The 26,741-nt window shown below is 28.6% G+C and overlaps 2 protein-coding genes across 2 annotated transcripts; both read left to right on the forward strand.

The window, feature by feature from the left end:
- The first annotated feature begins 11,571 nt into the window (after positions 1 to 11,571).
- LOC109812621 (Protein kinase superfamily protein) lies at positions 11,572 to 13,877 on the forward strand. The gene is made up of 5 exons (XM_020376611.3): positions 11,572 to 12,005; positions 12,110 to 12,245; positions 12,340 to 12,476; positions 12,569 to 12,692; positions 12,914 to 13,877. The coding sequence occupies exons 1-5, from the start codon at positions 11,622 to 11,624 to the stop codon at positions 13,504 to 13,506; spliced, it is 1,374 nt and encodes a 457-aa protein (XP_020232200.1). The 5' UTR covers positions 11,572 to 11,621; the 3' UTR covers positions 13,507 to 13,877.
- A 10,943-nt stretch (positions 13,878 to 24,820) lies between these two features.
- LOC145957795 (uncharacterized) lies at positions 24,821 to 26,497 on the forward strand. The gene is made up of 2 exons (XM_083074203.1): positions 24,821 to 26,177; positions 26,304 to 26,497. The coding sequence occupies exons 1-2, from the start codon at positions 24,821 to 24,823 to the stop codon at positions 26,495 to 26,497; spliced, it is 1,551 nt and encodes a 516-aa protein (XP_082930329.1).
- Positions 26,498 to 26,741: the final 244 nt, after the last annotated feature.

A 26,741-nucleotide genomic window follows, 5' to 3' on the forward strand; every position in this document is an offset into this window, starting at 1 on the left:
GAGCCATTTGTAACATATTTTTACCTTATTTTTCGTTAGTTCTTAAATATAGTTTATAAGAATAACTTAAGTAGAGATTAAAAATTAAAAAAAAAATCATATCTTATAATCATGGAAAAGTCTAAGATATATGGAGGGAATTAAGTTAGTTAATAACTCATTATTATTATTATTATTATTATTATTATTATTATTATTATTATTATTATTATTATTATTATATATATATATATATATATTAAATTTTAATGATTTAATTATTAAATTTAAAGTTATTATTAAATATTAAATTTATAATTTTCTATAAAAATTTTAAATTATTTAATGTTTCGTTACATAAATTTAAACGAATACATTCATAAAAATATAAATTTAAATTACATAATATATTTTTAAGAATAAACATCAATTTAAAATTATCTAATAAATTATTATTCACTTCCAAGTGTTTGGAAGTTTATAGATTTTATTTATCTAATAAAATTTTTTAATTTAGTGGTTAGATTATTGAACTTCTCTCTCTCTATATATATATAGAGAGAGTTACTTCACTCAATACCTTCTGATCAAATTTGACTTAAGTCCTCATGCTTTTAACTATCTTAATCTCTCATTACCTAATCACTAGATTAACTTTAATAATTTTACTTTTATTCAAATTAACATATAATATATTTATGTAAATAAATGTTAATTTAAATTATTATTATTACGAAATATCAAATAATTTTTAAATTTTATAAAAGTTTGTAGATTTTATTTATTTATTAATTTTTTTAATTCAATAATTAAATTGGTTAAAATTTATTATAGACCTATTAAGTATAATAATTCTACTAAGACCACTTTAATAGTAATTTTCATTTTCTTTTTTTCATTTCTTCTCCAAAATTAATATAAATATTAACTTCTACACAAAACAAATTCATTGCTACTTTTTTATTTTTAACATTTCCTTATTTTTCACTAAAAACAATTTATTATATTTATAATTTTATGCGTTGTTAATAATTTGTTTTATTTGTTACTAGTATTTTTCTTTTACATTTTTTCTTCTACCATAGTTAGCGGTGGAAATTTTATAATGATTTATTTTTTTTATACATATATTTATTTATAGATGTTCTTACCGGAAATCTACTGTAGAGTTGATCCGCCAGGTAAGATCGGTGAGCCTCCTTCGCGGGTACGCTGGTGTTCCAAGATGGGGGTGATACCTACAAAAGAGACTCCGATGCTAAAGTTAGTGTTTGTGGGAGTATGAATCTCGTATAAGTAATGCACGTACCTTAGTGTGAATTAGGGTTGCTTTGGGCCTTGGGCCTGAGATAAGATGTAATATGATTAGATAACAGACCTCGTTTGGGGCGAGATCCTCGGGAATCGGTTATGATTCACTTAAATACCGAACTGATGTCACGTGGTGCGTGTCCGAGGTCGGCTTGCGTTATGGTACCGAGCTTGGAGCTCGGTTACGCAGTACAGATAGTACAATAGATATGAATGATGAATATTTTAAGCTTATATCATAATTTTCAGATAAGCATGATTTTAATTCTAACACCTTAATAATTTATTCTAATAATTTTTTGATCATTAAATATTTAAATTTTTAAAATCATTGATACGGGCATGGTGATGAGTTGTGTATGTATCTCAAACTTTTTTCTTTTTCTTTTTTAATTCATAATACTTAAATTTTTATTTTTTAAAATCTAAAACAAGTAAATGATGGGTAATGATTTTTATTTTCAATTTTTTGTGATAAATATAATATTAGAACATATCAATTACTTAGTTATTTTTTAATTTTTAATTTAATTTTAACCATGATTTGTTTTTTTAAAATGAGATATTATAAATCTTTACATAACATAACAATGCACTCAACCACTTTAAAATTGTATAAATACTAATATTTTAGCTCATATAATGCATATATATATGTTAAGTATTTGTTTTGTATAACAAATTTAAAATAAATTAAGTATCTAAATAAATATTATATTTAACTATATAAGTTATATATAAAATTTGAATAAATAGATATTTTAAATATGTAAATTATATTTTAGATTTATGATAAATAATTTATATTATAGTATGAAATTATTTTATTTATTTATAATTTATTATATAAATATTAAATTTAATTTATAAATATTTATGATAAATAAAAATTAAATTAGATATAAATTTAAAAAAATTCCTAAAACCTTCTCATAAAAAAAAAGTTTCTAAATACACTTTTTAACAAGTTTGTATTTTATTTATGTCAACATGTATATCCTAATACAAAAGAGCTTATTAAATTATAAGAATGTATAACATATTTTAATATAATAAAGATTTTTTAATTAATATGTTAATTAAATTGTTTGTTTAATCATCTCTCATGCATTGAGTGCTGAATTTATACTTTTCATAATACTAAAAAATTATCTCATATATAGTGACATATATACTTGTTATTAAAAGTTAGCTTTACCTATATTGTAGATATAATATATGTTGTTATATTATTAAAAATCTAAATATAAATTATAGTGACATACAATATGTATTATTAAATTTTATTTAAAATTTATTAAAATTATGTATAATTATATATCAAATAGATTTATACTTATATATATTATATATATCTATAATAATGTTATTATATGTAACAATTTTTTTTAGTGTAATGATAAGTAATTATTAATCTTTTCTCCTTCCATGTTGTTAGTTTCTCAAGCACTCAATAATATTATTTCCCCATTTGTTTTAAGCTCTAATTAATTTTCATTTTTCACTACAAATTTTATATCTCATTTTTGAGAGCCACTAATTCTTTTGTTTCTCTTTTGCCATTTCTTCAACAAGAACGAATATCTTTAAAACATGCTAAAGAATTTAGTGAGAAATAGAGAAGACTTGGTCAGGTCCTAATAATGCACTCTAGTTAATGGGTGTGGGCCACTAGCTCTCAAATTTCAAACAACAACTATTGACCAAAGCGCAAAGTTGAATGAACAACTCAAAAACGGGTTGACCCTTCTAAGCCGAAGCTAGTGTGAGCCACACATCCCATGTATTTGATGAAAACAGTAAAACTTTAGCTTCTTCTTATATTTTATGTAAATTGACCGTCTCAAACTGTTATCTGTATATGTAACGCTTTTGAGATCAAGTTCTCTTTCCGCGTATAACTTTTATTGTTTTCCTTTTTTGTTATACATGGAAACAAAGATTTCTTTTCTTCATCTTTAGTGAATTCAACAATGCTTTGTACTACACTTTTGTTGAAGAAAGAGGCCAGAGGACCCATTCTTATACCTTCATGGTTTAAGATTTCAGTTCAAAGAAACTACAAAACCAAGCATTCAAAGAACTATAATGAAACCTTAAAAACTAAAAAATCACTAGTGCAAAAATTAGTTTTAAAATTGGGGTTTTAAGATCGATTAAAAGGTGACCGATTTTAAAAGTCACGCGGTGACAATTTTGTAAATAATGTGAACACTTTTAAGGTGAGGGTTATTTTCCACTTTTATACTATTCAATTGCCTAATCTCTAGTCGATGTGAGGCTTGGGTTTTTCCCAATACATCTCCTCACGTCCAGCACTATTGAGTTTGGTACATTAATAAATATATTGAGTTTGGTACATTAATAAATAGTGGGTGGCCCTTTTTAAATGATCTAGGATTGGCTGGACTTGAGTTTTTTTTTTTCTCAACACACCCCCTCATGCCTATGGGGCATGTATCAATGGTGGGTGGCCCATTTTTAAGAATGTAGCAGGATAACTTTGATATCATCTTAGAATAGTGGATTTGAGCTTAACTCAATCCTAGAAAATCGGCTTGTAAGGTGAGGGTTGTTTTCCACTTATATACTATTCAATTGTCTAATCTCTAGTCGATGTGGGACTTGGGTTTTTTCCCAATACACTCCCTCACATCCAGTACTATTGGGCTTGATACATTAATAAATGGTGGGTGACCCTTTTTAATGATCTAGGATTGGCGGGACTTGAGTTTTTTTTCTCAATATACACATATGTGTGTGTAAGGATCAAAGAAATTATTCTAAGAATAACTCTTGATAAAATTACTTCATTAAATAATTCATGGTGTATGTTGAATTTTAACGATTCTATTATTAAGTTAAATGTTTTTTATGCATAAATCAAGTTAATAATTTTTTAAAATTTTAAAAATTATTTGATACTTTATTTTATTAATTAAAATTGATAGATAATTATAATATTTTATTTTTTTAAAAGAAATTTACATTTGATTTATACATTAAATTTTTTTAATTTAATAATTAAATCATTATTATTTAATATACATAATAAATTATTGATTGAAATAAATTTACTAAAAGTTACTCTTTAAATAATTTCATCCCTCTACAAACTTTTTCAAATATTGATAAAGCCATGTTAAAAAAAGAAGAAGAAAAAGTTTGGGAGGAAAGTATTTCACTACAATTTTTCCATCTTTTATATAAGTGATGAATCACTTTTTTTCTCAACTATTCAGGAAACGATGAATCAAAATGGAATCGTTTTTCACTCTGCCGACCAGATACGAATATACTATTCAAAAAGATAATAATATAGCCAGCAGAAGCATAGTGATAGTGTAATCCCAAAGGAAGTGACATACTTTTTGTGCATCATGATTTGTAATTTTTCTTTTTCTTCTTTGACCTTATGAAATACGAAGCAATGGCTTAGCAAAAGAAAAATTAGGTGTTGATCAGTGCATGCATGGAAACTTTTGAAATTCTAGAGCCTGAATTCGGAACTTAATCCCATTATTATCAAGAGGAGTGGATCGAGTCATTTCTCATTACACAACCTACAAAATAAATTACGAAATCTTTTTTTGGAATTTTCTACATTTTTTTTTCGTTATAAATATTCATTAAACAAATTAGTATTTTTTATAAACTAATATAAATTTCCAAACTTTAGATTAAAATAAATAGTTTTAATTTGTTACGACTATATATAGTTTTTTTTACACTATCACAATTAAGCAGTAATTTAAGGAAACATAACTTCTTTTTTACTCTAATGCCAATAAAGTAATTAAGTTAGTGAGATTTATACTTTTCTCATTTTTCTTAAATAAAAAGAGTATGTGTTGACATTAATAATTTGATCAGTTTCACCCTTAATATTCAATGAGTTAATTAACATCCCAACTGATCGATATCGATCTAGGTATAATATTTAAGATCAGCCTAACAGTTATCTAGGCTTATTTTTTTGAAGAGAAGATTTTAAAGATTTTTTTTATTGAAATTAATATTATTTAAAATATATCTTTCAAACCTTTTAAGATATATATAAAATTAATTATCAAATTATTGTAATTAATTAATTTATTTTAAGTACTAAGGTGCAAGCCTTTTATTTAATTGAAGAAAAAATAGAATAAAAAAAATAATAACCATAGATATCGTGAAGAGAAAAAAGTATAATTTTAATCAATTGAGAATAAATCAAAGAAATTAAGCTTTTTTGTGAAAAGATAAAAGAATCATAATAAATAGGATGAAGAGTCTTTATAAAAAAACATATTTAGTTATTCTAATTAACAGGTTAATATTAGTTATTTAGTAAATAATTATTACTTTATTTTTAAAAGTTTATTGTTAATAAATAAAAGTATTTTTGTGGGGGCTAAAACTAGGGTTTTAACCACTTACCTTAAGGTCAGCCCTGCTGCAATATTGATCATATAATCTCTTAAATTAGATGCAATTATGAGAATTTTTAAGGAAATAAAATTACATCTTTAATTATTACCAATTATAATAGCAACTGTTTGATTCAATATATATATATATATATATATATATATATCTTTAAAATGAATTATTAAATTATATCTTTCTGTTTAAAATAGTTAGAGTAATCAAAATATCATCAATACATAAAATTTTAATTAATGATATAATAATTAATACTGTATCTCTCTTTTTGTTTTTGTTAATTAACATATAGATTTCTTCTAATTTATGATCTATATCTTTTGTGCTCTATTGTTTTTGAGGGAGGGGTCTAAGTAAAGTTAAAAACAGTAAGAATTTCAAGTACAATATCACTTAAGCTCAAGGAATTGAATATAAATGTAACTTACCCTTACAAAAATATACACCAACCAATAATAATCATGGCTCAAATGAACTTTTACCTACATAAGTTTTATATTTACAAAATAATCATGTTAGGCTTTTAGGGAAAAAAGTTCACATATATATAAAGAATATGCCTAAACATTAAAAGTGTAAAACTTTTATAACTAAAAATTTGAAAGTAACTCACAATGATAGCCATTTCTCCAACGTGTCCCCCAATATACCTAAATGTTAAAGTTAAATAGATTTTGAATGGGGCTTCTTCTTTGTTTAAAGTTTCACCTTCTCCAAATCTCATTGATCATCTGACCAGACTAGAAAGGAAAGCTTCTTTTGATCTCGTCATTCCCTTTGTTCATATTGCTTTCCTCGTGCCCCCCAAAATTGAGCACGCATATTATAACCTAAAGAAATTGCGAAGAAACACGAAACGATGGAGTATTGGAGTGAATAGTGTATTGAAACACCTCATAATCCCCAAATGACCAGCGTACGATGAAGTTGCAAAGAAATAACTCTTTAGAATGTGGACATGTGGCTTTTCCATTCTATAATTTGAACGTCGAGAAGAACTTGTGGTGTCAATATTCAAAGTCAATTAGGATATATGGGACCACAAGCACAAGGAAATGATCTTAGAATGTTATAACTTATAACGTATTTCATACCTCCAAGTCCAACAAGTGCCACGTGGTTTTCCATATCTTTTTCATGTATCAATTAAGTGGCAAGTGGGGGTGTATTTTGATGAAGTACAAATACCACCGTATAGCAGCCATGTAATGTTTTCAGCTTAAAGATCGCTCAAGTGTATATATTGTTTATTTTAATAACTTCACCAAACTACGTGGGGGGAATAATTAAATAAATGCAGCACTCTTTCATGCATTAATTTTAAAAGGTAGCAAGGAAGTTGCAGTACTTCAAAATGTAGTGAAGTTAATGTGGCACAGCAGTACTACTATAGTTATCAAGTATTTGTTTTCTTGTATATTAATCGGGGGTGTGCAAGTAGCACTACAATAAAATTTAGTATTACCGACAATTATTTAATGACAATAAATTAATTGTCTCTATTTTATTATTTAATAAAAAATATTAATGATTATTATATAATGGCCACTAAAAATGTATTTATATCACATCAAAATTTATTATTAGCGATAATTATTTGTTAAAAAAAACTTAAGTCCCACATCGATTAGAAATAAAATAATTAAAGAGTATATAACTGAATGATAACTTTCACCTACAAGTATGTTTTATAAGGTTGAATTAGGCATATAACTTACTATTTAAGTTGGTATTTAGGAGATAAGATAATTAAAAAAATTAAAGAATATATACTTAGAAGATAACCTTCATCTTCTAAGTCTTACATCAATTAGAAATAAGGTAACTAAAGAGTATTTGTACTTATCTTACAAGTCCTACATCGACTAGAAATAAGATAATTAAAAAGTATTATAAATCTTTTCTTAAATTTTTAGCGGCAATTTTAAATGCTAGTAACAAATGACACAAAAAGTTATACATTTTTTCCGATCATTATGAGGTTTACCAGCATATAGAATAATTGCCGGTAAATATTTTAGCGACACTGCATACAATGGCTAATGTGTGAAATGCCGGTAAAAGAATTTGTAGCAATTTTTATTGTTACTAAAAGTCATATTAAATATCACTAAAAGTCCATTTTATTGTAGTGTAGGATAGCAACATCTCATCCATTTATTTACAATCCACGTACTATTCATTGGTTCAAATGGATTTATGTTTAAAATTAGATTATATATTTTTTTAAAAGAAAAATTTGGATTATGTTTTGAATGATTTCAACTTATCTTATATTTTTTTTTGGGAAATAACTGTGTATTAATTAATAATAAAAATTAATAGAAAATATGTATAATATGATATTACATTTATAATGACATTATTTATTTTAAATAAATATCTTAATTAAAATTTTATTTCTTTTTTATTTTATAAGTTAACCATGCATATATAATATTAAAGTTTAAATATATTTTTAGTTTTTTTTTAATTTGGAGTATATATTTTTTTGTCTCTCAAATTTAAAACTTGCATTTTTAATATCTAAAATATTAAATATTATTATTTTAGTCTCACTTAATTTATCACTATCAATTATGATATTTATAACAACTAATTTTTCTTATAAATTACAAAAAACAAAAAGGTAAAATTTAAATTTAACAACTAAAATAATAATTTTTAATATTTTAAAATTAAAAACACAAATTTTAAATTTAGAAAGATAAAAAAATATAAATTAAAATTTAAAAGACTAAAAATATAATTAAACCTATTATTAATATTAATATATTACGTTAAAACATCATATTACATTCGTCATTTCATATATTTCACATTTTGAACGGATTGAGTTTAAAATTAAATAAATAATTTGGTCAAATTTTTAGACTAATAAAAATGTAATTAACTCATCCTAAATATTACTAATACTCATTCTTATTTATCAGTTAAAATTTATTAAAAATTTTAAAATCGTAATAAAGTTTTATTCAAATAACATTTTTTGATCCGTAGAATTTTATAATATTTTAATCTTTAAAATATTAAAATTATTATTTCAATTTTACTCAATTTATAATTATCACTTATGATATTAGTAACTAAAGTAATTTTTTTTTATAAATTACAAAGATTAAAAAATAAATTTTAAATTTCAAACTTAAATAATAATTTTTATATTTTAAAATTAGAAACCCAAGTTTTAAAATATAATATATATTACGTTAAAACATCATATTGACTATATCGAGTTTAAGATTAAATAAATAATTTGATCAAATTTTTAAACTAATTAAAAACAGTAATACACTCATCCTAAATATTACTCATTCTTTTTTATTAGTTAAAATTTATTAAAAATTGTGAAATTATAATAAATTTTTATTCAAATAACACTTTTGATTGATAAAATTTTATAAATCTTAACTTAAAAAAATATATTATGATTTTCTTCAGATATTTCTCTGCATTATTATTTGCGAGTATATAAGAATTTAAATGATAAAAAAATAACAGAATATACCATCAGTTCATCATATTATAACAATATTATATAATATAAATTTATCTATTAATTTAGTTATTTTATAAAGTTAAAATCCTAATAGTACTGATAATATATTATCCTATGCTTAGAACATTTCCAATACAGTTGTTTATTTGAGTTTTTTAAAGTTAAGAATCAAAATTTCACTTAATTCAACATTGAAGTAAATGATGTAACATTGCTTATCTAAATACTGTTATTTATATAAGTTAATCACTTATATATTATATTATTAGTGTAAAAAATATTTATATTAGAATTAATAATATTTTAATAGTATCATGTCAGTTATTTATTTAATAAAATTAAAATAAAATAAAATAATTTAAAAGATATGATTGATTGTTAGTGTAAAAAAATTTATATTGTATGGAATTATTAACTCTATTTATATAAATGAGTTAATCATCTATACACTAATAGTGTAAAGTTTTTTTATACTAGCAACTAATCATATCTTTTAATAGTACTATGTCAGTTGCTCATTTGATAAAATAAAAATAAAATAATTTAAAAATATGATTGATTGTTAGTGTAAAAATCTTTAGAGTTTAGATTGATAATGTATAGATGATTATCTCTATATAAATATGGTATACTTAACAATAAAAAAAGAAGAAACTATGTTATTACTAGCAAATTGGACCCACAAAAAGTAAATAAGAAACTCTCACAATTATGTGGTGGAAATTGAATGTAATCCGTACTGTGATACACTGATACTCATGCTGCTGATATTTATTTCATCTCCGTTAATGTCATCTCGCGCATTAAAGGACAAATATTATCGCGTTAAAAAATTGTTAACAATATCACTTTCGGTCCTTTTTACGAAAAATAAGTTATAGGATAAAATTTAATTATCACTTTTTTTTTTAATAAAACATCAGATGTAGTATTATTTTTATTTTATACACTCTTTTGAATATATATTTTTATTAATTAAAATTTCTTAAAAATTGTAGAATTTATATCTATTTAATGTATCTCTATCATAATTTTTAATTAATGTGTGTAGCATTTCATATGTGGAGTAAAGATAATACTACATCCAAGAATCAATTTTACTTTTATCTTCTAAAGTTATGATACCATAAAAAAGAGATTATTATTTGTTTTTTTTTTGCTTTTACCATAATTTTTTTTTTATCGCCGTGAAATCATTTTAATCACACTATGTATGTAACTATGTATGTTAGAAAATTTACTAACATTGAATAATTGCATTTTATAATTTTTTTTCTTTTATCTTCAATATAAATATCACAATATTAATAAAATTATAATATTTTGTTGTAATTGTTATTACTCGTATTTATTTTCTAAATATCAATTCTCTTTATTTCCATTTTATATATTTATCATTATGCAATATCCGAATTTGATTAAGCTTTAAGAGTGCATATTATCAGGGAAATGCTTTTCGATCAAAAGGGGACCACAAAATATTGTCCCTTTAGATTTTTGGAATAGTACTTATAATATGTGCATATAAAAAAACTAGAGCTAGTTATAGATGGTGTCAATTCTTATGTTAACGAAATTGATAATGTTAAGATGTCTCATCACAAGTAGAAAGCATACATGGAAATACTCTTTACAAAACCAAACAAATTTCCTTAAAAATGAATCAGACTTGACTTCAAAATCAAACTTAGGAAAGGATGATCGTTGGAAATTTATAAGGAATCTTTTACTCATATTCCGAATAAACTTTTTAAGGCATGGAAAGAGAATATGTGCGACACCTTTTAACTGAGCCTAAAATTGAGATTCATGGTACTGTGCAACATGTTAATAGTAAGATACTGTAATTAAGAGCACGGAACCTAGGAGCCTGCGGAAGAGAGTGACATGAATGAAGATTGACGAGGACTTGCTTGGCATTTTCCATTTTCCGAACCACTTGTTTGCAGTGTCTAGAATTTGGTTTGTTTTGATTTGATGAAGGAACAAGCCATCAGGATTACTATTGAAGAAGCTTCTTCGGTGTTGTTATTTCCATCAATTAAATTAATGGGTTAATTATTTCTAATTTCAATCACATGGAGTTTAACAAAAGCTTTATAGAACACGGGAGAAAAACCATTGAAATCAAACTCTACTCCTCAATACGGTTTACATTACTTTAGAAAGGTGGATAGATGATACTACTATTTAATGACATAAGATAGATTTTATCGATTGCCCTGGCCTACACGGGAGAAAAAAAATGCAATGAAGTGTTAGGTTGCTTTCTCAAGTCTTTTTTTTTTTTTTTTTTAAATCCAAATACCCCAAAAACTTAAGCCTTGGTTTTGTAACCTATAAAAGCTGAAGCCTCTAACTTAATTTAGCATCTATCGATAAAGCTATCAAACTCACTCATTAGAAAATGCCTTCCAAGAGGCTTGAATGGAAATCCTTAGTACTTGGTTGTTTCAAGGCCAAAACCCCATCCTTGGAATCTCCAAATATAGTTTCCAAGAAGACATCTTCAAGTAGAATCTTCCTCTCTGATTTGAGTGATTACTCATCACTCTCTATTATGAGTGATTTATCCAATTCCCTTGTGGGATCAAATCTTCATATTTTCACTTACCAAGAGCTAAAAGAGATTACACATGGCTTCAGCAAAATCAACATTCTTGGGGAAGGGGGGTTTGGGAAGGTGTATAAAGGATTTATAGATGACAATCTTAGGCCTGGATTGAAAGCCAAGACTGTGGCAGTTAAGGCCTTAAACTTGGATGGTAAACAAGGCCACAGAGAGTGGTTGGTAAGAATTTGATAAATCTTTCAAATTTCAATATCACCATTCATATCAATTCCTCTGTCTTTCAAGTGATGAAAATTTTTACTAAATCCTTTTGTACTCAACAGGCTGAAGTAGTCTTTCTGGGGCAGTTGAAGCATCGTCATCTGGTAAACTTAATTGGCTACTGCTGCGAAGATGAACATAGGCTTCTTGTGTATGAATACATGGAGAGAGGCAATCTAGAGGAAAAACTTTTCAAAGGTGAAACAAAATAACAGTTAGAATTTTACTTTTTTCTCTACACAATTTCTGCTTCAATGATTTCTTACAAAATGTTTATCCTTCTAAAATGCAGGTTATGTAGCAGCTTTGCCTTGGCTAACAAGAATCAAAATAGCAATTGGGGCAGCCAAGGGACTAATGTTTCTTCATGAAGAAGAGAAACCTGTCATATATAGAGATGTCAAGGCCTCAAACATTCTATTGGATGCTGTAAGTCCTCACTAGCCTTTTTGTTCACTCAACCAAATCTGTTAACTAAATAGAATTTCACAAATTGACATGTATGTTCTCATTTCCTTCAGGATTACAATGCCAAGCTCTCAGATTTCGGCTTAGCAATAGATGGACCAGAAAAAGATCAAACATATATCACAACTAATGTAATGGGTACACATGGTTATGCTGCTCCAGAGTACATCATGACAGGTATTGCATATTGTATATTCCATTTAAAACCAATCTCATTTTAACCAAGTCAATTAGGGTCGACCTAATGAGGATTGAAGTAATATACACATGGATATTATAATTCTTACCTATCAAAAAAAAATCTCAAATTAACCAACCCCCTTAATTTCATTCATCAAAATTCACAATCTTCAATTAATTGATTATACTTACACTTTTGTTTTTTTGTTTTTCCTTAGGCCATTTGACAACCATGAGTGATGTATATAGCTTTGGAGTTGTTCTCTTAGAGCTTCTCACAGGAAAGAAATCTGTGGACAAAAAACGACCCACCAGAGAGCAGGATTTGGTGGAATGGGCAAGGCCTTTGTTGAAGGACTCCCACAAACTTGAAAGAATAATTGACACAAGACTTGAGGACCAGTACTCAACAGAAGGGGCTAGAAAGTTTGCATCTTTGGCTTATCAATGCCTTAGTCCTCATGCAAAGTGTAGGCCCACCATGCGAACCGTGGTTAAAACCTTAGAGCCTCTGTTGCAATTGAAAGATATCCCAGTTGGGCCTTTTGTGTATGTGGTGCCCAGTGATGAAGATTTGCTCAAAGTGAATGAAAAAGGAAAAGAAAATGACTGTGATGAGATCAACCAAGGTGAGTTAAAAGCCAAAGAAGAAGAAAAGGTTGAGAAAAAAGAGAAGGGTCACCAAAGGCAACGAAAAAGTCGTCGCAATAGACGTAGGGTTAAGCCATTGAGGTCTAGGGCTGTTTACTCTGACACTGCTCTGTATAAAACTCTTGGTACCAATCTGTATTCTCCCAAACAAGCACCATAAGGTGGACATGGATCGGTATTATACTATGTTAGCATGATTCATCTCCAATTCTTCAAGATGCAATCATAGCTATAGGTAGATAGAGAGAAAACACTAAGGTTAATTCCTTGTATATTTACCATAAAGTTCTCAAATGATGTAAATAATTGGTTAAAAATATGTTGAGGGATTTCTTAAAAAATCAATGTGAGAACTTGATGGTAAAAATATAAGGGAATTAGATGAAGGTTTTGGTATGAAAAACGTCATAGGAGGGGAAAGGGAAATGTATTGTACGTCATACAGGCATACAGTTTAGTTGATTTTTTTTTTGTGTAGTTTGATTTTGATGTTTGCTTTTCAGAAATTCCAACATGTTTTTTGAGGACTGATCATTGATGTTACATGCACCTAAATTCGCCCACGTACTTGTTTAAATTATTCTAATTATACGAGCATACACCTAAAATCTCTTGGCAGCCTAACACATATTTCACGTTCACAAAAATTGTGTTTAGTTGGCTTCGTGGAGTGGAGTTTCAAGATTTATCTAAGTTTCTACCTTATCGTGATAAATTCGGTGTCTCGTTATGCCTTACGTCTGAAGCAAGATAATATTCAAGTGTGTTTGTATTTTTCCACCTTGTTATTGAAAAATGGTGCCTTACGTAGGAAGCAAATGAAGATTTAAGAACTTAATCGAACTCTATTCTCTGTTTCTTGTATTTTGTTCATTCTTTTTACCCTACAAAGTCATAAACCGTTCATTTGAAAAACTAGTGATTTTGAAAGTGAAATAGGCCAAAATATTTCTAGACTTGAGCAGTTGACTTCTACCGCGTCTTGACAAATGGTTGTTTTTTAACAAAACTTGTGTTGTGGTTGTGGATTAGATTTTTCCAAAACTGTGGCATCCATGTTGTAGTGGATAAAGATTCATTCTGCCATGGTGTTGTATTTCTTGTAATTTTTTAAACCACTTTCATTTTGCGTGTGGACAATAAAGTAAAGAAAATAAATGACTAAAGAGGTTGTCCGGAAGGGGGTTGGTGATAGCCATGAAGTGGAACAAACCAGTTAAGGACAAAGTTGGTGTGTGCTGTATGCATGAAATGATCCATTTTAATCTTCAATTTACCCTTTTAATTGATAGAAGGATTAAGGAGTCAATCTTTTTTAACTTTGATAATTGCAATTCAGTAATTGGCTTGTCCTTATTCAATGTTCTAGAATTGCAAGAAAACAAGACAGCAATTTCATATCAATCAATCAGAGTTACCCTTTCATTTGGCTTAATTTTCATATCACCCTCCTTTACCAACCCCAACCAGCCATCAGTGGGCTTAATGAAAATCACTTGCGGTAAGGCTAAAATCACAAATTAAGAATCTCCAACTGTCTTCTGGTGACATGTCAACAATCAAAACAAAGACTAATACTAATCAAAGCAAATGCCACTAGAAAGAAAAATATTGGCTCACAAATTCAACTCATTTCACGGCATTTTCTGGAATTTTGTCATTTACAGTCCTCCTAATAACACCATTAAAAAAATCAGACTTTCTTTTAAATAAGTACCTGATACAACACATTCTAGAGCGAAACTGTAGACGGATAGATATACAACACAAGCAGACACGAGAAGACACGAAGTTGGTGGTCCAGCAGCCATATAGCTAGCTAGTTTAAAATAATCCAAGTTTGAAAATTAAACAAGTACTTTGGATTGTTTATAAAAATCAATCTCCACTAACATTTATGACATAATAAGTCATTTTCAAATTCTTAACTTTCCTAAAATAAAATATTGATCACATAATATACAAAAATCTGAAGTCATGTGGAATGACATAATGGTTTTTGTCTTAGTTTGTTTGTATAGCGAAGCCAAATCTGTGTGGAAATGAGAAATTAGAACAGAAAATGGGGTGTGTTTTTATATCAATATCTTCAATCTGCATTGTTCAACGCAGCAGAACAATGTTAGGCATCATGCCACTCAGAAGATTCAAATTCTTTTAATGTAATTATCTAGCCTAGACTAAGTGTATTCTATTCAAAAGTTGTAGTTTGCAAAGAAAGGAAGGCCACATATATGATTCAATATGGGAGAGAAAGGTTTAGTTTAACCGGTAGCAATACCATATGGACTGAAAATGAAACTGTGACTTGAATATTTGTTGCCAACAAGTTGGACTAGAATGTGTTCAATTCAAGCATCCACTAATCTTGTATGTTCTAAATGCTAATCAAAATTTTATTTCCTTCTTCCATGTTTTCGTCTTTAAACTTCATTGTGGTAGCTCAACAACACATCCACAATGGGAACAAATCTTGCAAAATATGGCATGTTATGATTGCAATACAAAGCTTTTCTTCTATTTGAGGCACAATTCACATTAATTTGATATTTTTTCAGATCAAGGATAGTGTATGAGTTAGGTAGAGCCCACAATTATATCCAAAACCCTTTCATATGACAAAGCCTATGAAACATTTGGTAAAGACTGGCTTCTTAGTTTATTTTAATTTAATACAAGTATTAGTTTATTTGCTTTTTTTCCTCATCAATATTCATGTTTTCTTTCTTATTCATGATTTTCTTACATTTCTGCATCCCACTATCTTTCTGAACCAAGACTTTGTCGGCATGTAATACTCGTTTACCATATGTCATATGTGGCTCTAATTAACCTAAACAACGTTCACATTATTTAACAACAGAGTAAAGCTATTTGGTACAAAAATAATTTCTACTGTAAATTATTATAAATTAATGATGAGAACTATTCAGGAATTGATTAAGCATTCCTGAGTGGTTAAAGTTTAAATGTAACTGTCAAAAAATAAAGAAATGTAAATACGGTTCCATTCTTATTTACTTTTGTCAAAAGTAATTTTAATTATTTTGTATGTGTAACGAAAAATTCTGGAAACTTGGTGAGGATGGGGGGTTTTGTCAATAAATAAAATGATTTTTTATTTTAGCGTGACAGAATGTACAACTTCAGCATCGTTTTCTGGTGTTGAATATGAAGTTTTACATTTTTCACACCCTATATTATATAATTAGAAAATTATATTTTAGACTACATAGCTTACATGATTTTGAAAATATCTTTCATAATTAAGTGGTTAGGACGTCAATGTCATGTGCAAATAATGCATAATTAATTTTCTTGGGGTTAGTTTTTATCATTAGAAACTAATGCGAATTATAACACATTTAAGCATTAAAATAAAATTGGAGAACGATAGAGTAAAGAATTTGTAATTACGTTGAATCTCATGCTCTAACACGACGTAATAAAAAATGCAATTCAAAGCAGCATTACATGGGAGAGGAACCCCTCCATCCCACAAGATTTGGTTCCCCTATTAGAGCCACCATGTCAAAAGTACTCATTACTGCTGCAGCTAAACATGACAAAGAAAAGGCAACAATATACTATACCGTACGAAACCATTCTCAGTCTGCACATGTTTATATATTATTGAACAAATGTTAAATTAAAAATCAACAAGTTTGACTCATATCAGAAGCCATTTTCTTTACTTTATATGCTGAGTTGGTGTGACACAAATTAGTACTTTTGTACCATTTTAAAAAACATCTCAAATACCGCATATTCTCCACATATTGAGATTTGATTTATTTTATATTATTTTTTTTAGAGTAAATTACACTTCTCCCTCAAAAAATATGGATATTATATTCTCTCATCTTTTATGTTAAAAATTACGATTTTTTCTCTAAATAAATTTTAATATATCATATGTCATCCATTTTTTTTATTACCGAAATATCTTTTACATTAAATATACTAAATATTATATATTTTAACGCAAAAGATGAAGACAATACAATATTTTTATCTCTTTTGATAGGGTAGTGTAATTTACTTAATTTTTTTATTTAACTTAATCCATTGAAGTGATATTAAAAGATTAGAGATGACAAAAAAAATATGATAAAATCCATATATTGATGCCACAATTTCTATTCTTAAATATTTTGATTGTGCATCAACTATATCACATGTACTTAAATTGTTGGATAATAATAGTCAATAATAACATTACTTTTACCACCTCTATTATAAAATTGTTTATGAAATTTTTGTCTCTTATAACTCCTTTAAAACCCTAAAAAAATCTAATAATCAGGTCAATTATTTATCTATTGATATATGTATAAGATAGGTAAGATTCAATTTTACTGGATAGTTCTAAATTAAACTAATTAAATGATATTTTCTCTAATATTCCTTTTAAAATAATAAAAAAAAACACTTGTGAATTGGTCTCATCCTTTAAATGAGTCAAAATAGATCGATTTAGCCTATTCAAAAATCTTTAAAAGACAAGTTAGGTTGAATTTAGTATTTTAAAATTATGTTTAAATTTTAAATTTAATTCAACCTTGTGGTAGGTTATGAGTTGGACTAAGTTGACCTGTAAATTTTTTTTTAAAAAAAAATCTTATATCAAATCTAATTTCTAAAAGTCCAACTTGTTAAAACATAAATTTTTATTTTAATATTATTTTGAATTTGAGTCCTCATATGCATTTGTGTTAAATATTTTGAGTATAGTGATTTTATTTATTTGAGTGAGATTGTCTTATAAAAAATATATAAAAAAATTACAATGTGACAATTTTTTTCTTGTTGTTCTGAAAATTTTTTTTTCAGTGAGAAATGAAGAGCACTAACATTGACAATCACTATGGTTGGGCCATACATGGTAATCATCTTGTGATGCGTGTGGGCTTGCGTAGTTATTGTAAGTGTCTCTCAGGTATTTTGAATCTGATATACAAACAAGACTAACCAGTCTTGAAGACCTCTGAGCCCAAGCCCGTCTGACAAGTGCGTGACTCCATTTAACAGAGGATCATGATATATAATCTCTCTCTCTTTTTTTTTTTTTTAAGTACATCCCTTTTTTTAAAAAAATAATTAAATTCTTAAAATGTCTTTAATTTTTAATTTTACACTCCTAATATTTAATTAAAAAAAATTACATACCTTTTTTCTTTATTTTCACATGTACTCCCTTAATTTTTCTTCACTCCCACCTATTTTGGTAGGTAATTTTAATTCTTTTAAGTTTACATTATTCTTTTTTCCTTCCTCTTTCAATTTTCTTGTTGATTTCACTATCTACATAATACTTTATAGAATAGTGAAAATCTCTTTTTTATAACACTAAACTTAATGAAAGTAAAGGAGGTGTCTTTTGAAGGGGTGAAAGGAAAGGAAGTGTTGAAAAAAATATATATGTCTAGTTTAATAGAAACTGTCGAAGAAGCTACACGTAACTACAATGTTGTCATTTACCAGTTCTATGATTTGGGTGTATGTGAAAAAGTAAAAGAGGTGAGAAAATAAAAAAAAATAATATAAAAATTGAGAAAACTAAAACTACCCATTGAAATAGGTGATGATGAATTAGAGAAAAACATGATAGTGTATGAAAACTGAAAAAAAAAAAAGGAAGGAAGTGTGTGAAAAAGAAAAAATAGTAAATTAAAAGTTAGAGATATGAAATTAAAAATTTTAAAAATAAAAAATAATTATGAATATTTAAAAAAATAATTAAAAATTAAGGAAATGTACTTATAAAAAAAAAAAAATGTATATATCATTAGCCTTTAACAGATTAGCTGGGCCTTCTCTATTATGAAGTAAAATCAGACCTAGTACCCAACACAATAAGACCTAGTAAATAGCCCATATTTATGATATTTTCTATGATTCTTGGGTATCAAATCAGAATCAATCTATATTTTACACGAAAATATTTTCAAAAACTTTTTTTTATGGAAGAGTTTTTTAAAATTCTTTTAATTTTATATTTAATTCAATTTTATTTATTATAATTATTTATAAATTAAATTTTAATACTTTAAAATAAATTATCAATAAATAAAATAATTTTATACAATTATATAAAACATTTATCACAATTCTAAAATATAAATTATATATTTAGAAATATTTATTTATTCAAATTTGATATGATTTATATATTTAAACATAATATATATATATATATATATAATTTTGTTAAAAACTTAGTGAAATATAATAAATATTTAACCTATGCATTATACTAGTTAAAATACTAGTTTAGTAACATTTATTTACTTGACTAAAAAAAAAATTGAAAAAAACAAAACAAAGAAATTATTTATTAGCTGTTACTAGCACAATTTTTCTTGAGAGTTAAGACCAAAACATGAGCACGAGCACAATGTGCCCCAATTTTAGATAGCTTTCTTCCTCTAAATTTCATCAATATTGACCATCTTCATCTCAAAAGTGAATCTTCCTGAAAATGACATGCGTTGTCTTTTTATATATTTTATTTATTTATTTGGTCGAGTTATTTTATTTAATACTATATATATATATATATATATATATATATATATATATATTTTTTTTTTTTTATCTCTATCTAACATATTATAAGGGAGTTATTGTATAGTTGAATGACCGAAAAAATTTTAAACAAAAAAATAGAGATGAAAGTGACTATTTAAAAAAAGTATTTTTTTTTATTAATAGTTATATTATAAATTGAATGGATGATTGTTGATAATTACTTACAAAATATGAGAATGAGAGGTTATGTTATTTTTTTTAATAAATGAGAGATACAATGGTCTACTAAAAGTGGAAATAAAAAAAAAATTATTGTGTCTCTTTTATAATAGATCATTAGAGAAAAGAGATATTTTGTATCTCTTATTTTTTAAAATATTAAAAATAAAATAAAATATAGAATAGGTAGTTATGACTTATGAGATTATTTGGAAGAACATAACTTTTATCTTAAACAAAATTAGATATCAAAGGTGGTTATAAAATATAAGAGTAGTTATTATTTATAGAATCAATGGTTAATTTTTTATACATATTTTTTTCTTCTATTTTACTCTTAAGAGATATGATAGTGAAAAATATATATAATAAAGTGATATAAATATCTACAAGATGTGAAATCATCTCTCTCTATATATATATTAAATTTTAATGATTAATATTATTATATTAATTCAACAATTATATATTAATAATTTTTTAAACATTTATCATTACATAATCGTATAACGTACATTACTTTTTTAAAAAAAATATATATTATACACTAGTTTAAATTTATTTAATGAAATTTTAAATGATTTTAAAAAGTTATACGAATTTATAAACTTTATCGATTAAATAAAAAAATTAACTTAACTATTAAATTATTTAGAGTTTAACTTAATATACTATTAAAACTTTAAATCTTAATCTTAAATTACTTAAAAAAATGTTGAATCTTTAAAATACAAATATATATATATATATTATCAAAAGTGAAACAAAATTTAGCCCATACATCTAATTTTTTTCAAAATAAATATGCAAATGATATTAGAATCACTATGAGTTGGCCTAGTATTAAGTCGGGGTGAATGTATGGACTCAAATTCATGTACCAATCTATTTAGCCCACAACTAATGCGAATATTTCCAATTTTTTTTAGAAAAATCTATATAGGTATAACAAAATTTCTATCTCGACTTGTGGACTTTACGGGCTTAGTATGCGAATCTCACAAGTAACCTGTTAATTAATAAGTTATTTTTATGTATTTTTTCTTGTATATTTATATCAATTTTTATGTTACATATTTTATGTTACATATGTATTTATATCAATTTTTATGCTATAAATGTATTTATATCAATTTTTATATATTTTTTCCTTATGTTTTCATATGTTAAAAAGAAAAAGAAATTAAATCTCATTGATTTTTTTCTAGTATTTATATATATTAAAAAATTATATGTAATTGGGCTTGTGGATTGGCCCATTTATCTACAAGCTTCGTAGACCAAACCAAACACAGACAAAAAACATTAGTCCATTTATTTTATAAATCAGATTTATCTGACTTGTTAAAATTGTAGATTTCACATACCAAATTTTAAATGAGTTAAACTGATTCGTACACCCATCCCAATAGTGAGAGTTGAGGATAATATGTATCAAAATTTATGTTCAAACTATATTTTTATTATTATAATTTTTTTATGGATTAAAAAGTTGGACCAAGCGTATTTAATGACTTAAAAAAAGTAAGTGTGATTGAAAATTTTAAATTTTATACATGGTATTTATATTTTCTCACTCGTAGAATTCTAGAGCATTCAAAATTTGAATCGTGTTTGGATTAATTCATTTTAGAACAATTACTTTTTTTTAAATAATAATCTAAAAGAAGTGATTAGTTTTTCGTTAACAATCACAATTAAACATGCACATATACCAATTTGCATTTTGCATTTTTTATTTTTATTTTTATTATTATTATTATTATTATTTTTTATTTTAGAACTTCCTTTTGCATAGCTATTTATGATAGATATGCATAGGAATGGGTAAGATTAAATTAACACGAGTTTAAAAATAGTTTTGGTTCGTCCTTTTCGGGCACCACGGTGACACTAGTGGGTTAAAGTCTCGGAGGAAAAACAATTCAATAAGCTAATTGAGTAATTGACCGATGTAATGGGTTAAATATATTTTTAAACTTCTTAAATTTAAGTTAAATTTATTTTTAGTTTTTTAAATTTAATTTTTTATAATTATTAAAAAATATTATAATTTTTATATTCAAATTTTGTCAAAAAAATCTGTTAAATATTGTCATATAAAATTTATTAACCGATATTTTTGCTAGTAAAAATATCACATTAAATACATTTGATGGTATATAACTGTTTTATGAGGGATCAAAATAAAATTTTAAAAAATTACATAATTAAAATTAATATTTTAAATTTAAGAGACTAAAAATAAATTTACTCTAAATTTATAAGATTAAAAATATATTTAAATCAAATAAAAATTATAAATATAAGACCATGTTTCGCATGTAGATACTACGTAACTGACGTTACTATAATTATAAATACTAACGTGCAAAAGAAACTTTATCCTTTTGTGAATTATTTTTATATAAAAATAAATAATTAAAAATTATATAATAATTAGTATTTATACATGTGGTTATAAAGTAAAATTTATAAATAAAAAAAAACTAAAAAATTGTTAATATAAAGGTAATAATGAAAGTAAAATTATATATATATATATATATATAAGATCCGTTTACTCCAAGAATAAGTCTACCTAGACTTACTCCGTTCAATAACTCATATTTTACATCAAATTTCAACAATCCAACTGTTTAATTTAAAGTTCTTAATTTATAGATCAAATCTGTAAATTTTTAAAAAGTTTAAAAACCATTTGATACTTCATTTTATTTTTAAAAAATTTTATACATTGATTCAAATTAATGAAACGAAGTATCAAATAATTTTTAAATTTTTTAAAAAATTTGTAGATTTGACCTATGCACTAAGAACTTTAAATTGAATGGTTAGATCGTTGAACTTTGATGTAGAACATGAGTTATTGAACGGAGTAAGTCTAGGTAAACTTACTCCTAAAATAAACGAATCTCTCTTCATATATATATATATATATATATATATATCAAATAAAATAATCTTTTTTTATTAATAATATATATATAAAACAAATATTTGACAACAAAATTAGTTTGAACATGTGCAAATTTGTATATCAATTTTAAAAATCTCAAAAAAGATATAATTCTTAAAGACAGTGGAAATTTCATTTCATTTCTATTTCTATTGTTGGTGTGCGAAGATAGTTGCAGTTTCTTCGGCCTAGTTTTATTTGCTTAAATAGTGCATACTTTATGCCAATTAATCATCATATATATACTTTATATCAATATCATGCAAAATAAAAATAAATAAAGATGATTTTAAAAGAATAATAAAGATGATTTTAAAGTGTAAGGTCAACAGCTTTCACATGTATATTCCAAGGTGCAATCAGTGCAGAAATCTCCTCCACATATGCAAGTCCTTTTTTCATGTTATCTGAGAGTGTGCAATTAAAGCAATGAAACATATTGGCCTACATCTTATGGTCATCATAATTAGGGTATCTAGGACTAGGACATAAGATAAGATGCATTTTATGTTTGTCTTTTTTCGGCTAAAAATTTTCATACATTTATTTATTTAAATTTGTATTTTATTAGATAACTGAGAGCATTTATAATAGTGAGTCTTATAAGTAATATATTAAGTAATTTATACTATATTTTTTATAAATTTTATTTTAATAATAAAATTTTATAAAAAAACTCTTTTATAATTTTTTTATAATTCACTTTTTAATAATTTAAAAAATTAATGTAATTATTATAATTAAATATTAATTTAATCAAACATAATAATAATATTTTAACATGTAAAAATTAATAATAAATTTACATAATTAATTTAATATGGATTGTATTGACCGCATTTCGCACCCGGACTCTCAGCCCGGGTTGACATTATAAGGGTCATCCCGGGCACGCGTTGAACAACGTCAGCCCGGAATCCGGACAGACCACGCCCGAGCCCGGAGATCTCATCCCAGGCCAAAACCGTTCTCCAATTATACCATATTATGTCACAACGTGATCATATCATATTATATGATATCGTATCATATCATATCTTATCTCAGGCCCAAGACAACCCTAATTCACACAAAGGTATGTGCATTATATATACGAGACTCATACTCATACAAACCCTAACTTTGGCATCGGAGTCTCTTTTGCAGGTACCTCCCCCATCTTGGAGCACCAACACATCGATCAAAGGAGGCTCACTGATCTTACTGGGCAGACCATCCCTACGGCCAAATTCCGGTAAGAACATTTGGCGCCCACCGTGGGGCCGATCAGACCAAGCTCTCATCGGCCACCTGAATGGTTTCTACCAGAAGCCATATTAGACGAGCAACAGATAACACAAGCAACTCAACTACCATGGACAGCGATACCGTGACCCTGAGGCGTTTGGTCGAACAAGTCGAGCAGATGCGGCGATAGCACGACGCCGACCTCCAGAATATGCGTGCCCAGCATGAGAATGACCTCGCGGCGATGCGCACCGCTAACGAAGCAGACCTAGCGGCGCTACGCGCCGAGAACGAGCGCATCCGCGCCCAGCTCCCTCGGCATCGCCCCGGCCAGCCACCGCACGACAGCGGTGATCATGAGGAGGAGGCGCATTCAGCCCCCCATTCCCAAGCAACCACCAAGGCACCACATTCACAGCCCGCCACGCACCGGTCTCATGCATCAACACACAGATCAGGGTAGGGCACCAGCAAGGCCCCCACTCATGTCTCCGAGGGCCAAGAGCCTTTCCGCCGTCATCCCTTTGTGAACGGCATCATGGAGACTTCGTTACCCCGCGGGTGGAAGCTCCTCCACCTCGACCGCTACGACGGCACCACGGACCCCGATGAGCACGTCGACGCGTACACGACTCAGGTAAACCTTTACACTAACAGTGACGCTATACTGTGCAGGGTCTTCCCGACCTCGCTTAAAGGACCCGCGCTCCATTGGTACACCCAACTGCCGGCAGGGTCCATTGACAGTTTCGCCACCTTGGTGCGGCTGTTCACGGCAGAGTACGCCACCAGCCGACCTCACCACACAACCTCGGCCGCCTTGGCCAACCTCAGACAAAATGACGAAGAGCCCCTACGGGCCTTCATGGAGCGCTTCTCTAACATATCAGTCCGGATCCGAAATCTAAACCCGGAAGTCGCCCTACACGCCATGCTCATGGCACTGAAACCCGGATCGTTCGTCGACAGCCTATGTCGCGACGCCCCTCGCGATATGGACGAACTACGCGCCCGCGCCGCCGGCTACATTCAAATGGAGGAGCACGCGGCCTTCCGCGACCAGGTTCGCGGTAAGGGCCCCACTAAACCAGAACAGCGCCACAAAGACAAGGTTAAAGTCAACAACGACAGCCAATTCAAGAAGTCAGCCAGGACAAACAGAGCCGGGAGGTACGACTTCTACACCCCTCTGAACGCCCCAAGAGTCCACATTTTGGAGGAAGCCAGTAACAGCAACCTGCTAGACCTCCCACCACCCGACCACACACCAAACAGTGCTGACAAGTCCAAACACTGTCGGTATCACAGAAACTATGGCCATACCACAGACGAGTGCCGCACACTCCGGGACCGCATCGAGGAACTCATCCAGGCAGGTCACCTCGGCCACTACATTCAGCGACAGCCAGGCTCCCGAGGTGGCTCCGGAGGCCGGGGACGCGGGAGAGGCCGCGGATCAGGAGCTCGGGGGGACCTACCCACAGGACCTCAGCAAAACGCCAATGGCGCAGTACAGGCTGAAATAAGCCAGGAGACCGAACCAGCCCCCCTGCGGGGAATAATCAACACAATTGCAGGCGGCTTCGCCGGAAGAGGTGCCAGCAGCTCAGCCCGAAAAAGACACCTTCGCAGTATCAACTGCGCCCATTCCACTGCCTCGATCCCCTACAAGAGCTCACCACCAATCTCTTTCTCCGACAAGGACTACGTAGGGATCATCCCCAATCAGGATGACCCCATGGTCATCGGGGTAGAAATTGCAAACTGGGAAGTCCAAAAGACACTCATCAATCAGGGGAGCTCGGCAGACGTCATGTATTGGCCAACTTTCCTCAAGCTCGACGTCCCTCACTCTCTCATTCAGCCGCATACAGAGCCCCTAGTTGGCTTCGCCGGTGAACGGGTCCACACCCGCGGATATGTGGACCTGCTCACAACCTTCGGCACACCCTCGGACGCCAGAAGAATCATGGTCCGATACCTCCTCGTGGAGGCCAACACCTCCTATAACATCATAATAGGGAGGCCAACCTTAAATCATCTCGGCGCGGTGGTGTCCACCCCGCACCTCACCATGAAGTTCCCAGGAAAGGACGGAAAAATTATCTCCGTCAGAGCAAACCAGAAGACAGCTCGGCAATGCTACGCCGAAAGCCTGAGGATATCCGCGTCCGGCAAGGAGGGCAAGAAGAGTCCCCCCACTACATGCTCCTAAACTCTAATTTCACATTTGTAAAAGCGAAACCGCGCACTCTTTTCCCGCCTCCGTCCTAAACGGAGAGGGTTTTTAACGAGGCACGGCAGGATTATCTAATAATATTCTCCTTTTCGCTCACTCATTGCATTTCCTTAAATATTACCGCATCAATTACTATAAACACGAAAATAGAACCCCCGTAATCCAATCGCGCGCGTAAAACCCGAGGTCGAGCACGAACCCCGGTATCCTTGATAAAGGT

The sequence above is a fragment of the Cajanus cajan genome, chromosome 5 (assembly GCF_000230855.2).
Source record: "Cajanus cajan strain Asha chromosome 5, NIPB_CcT2T_4, whole genome shotgun sequence".
NCBI classification, from domain to species: domain Eukaryota; kingdom Viridiplantae; phylum Streptophyta; class Magnoliopsida; order Fabales; family Fabaceae; genus Cajanus; species Cajanus cajan.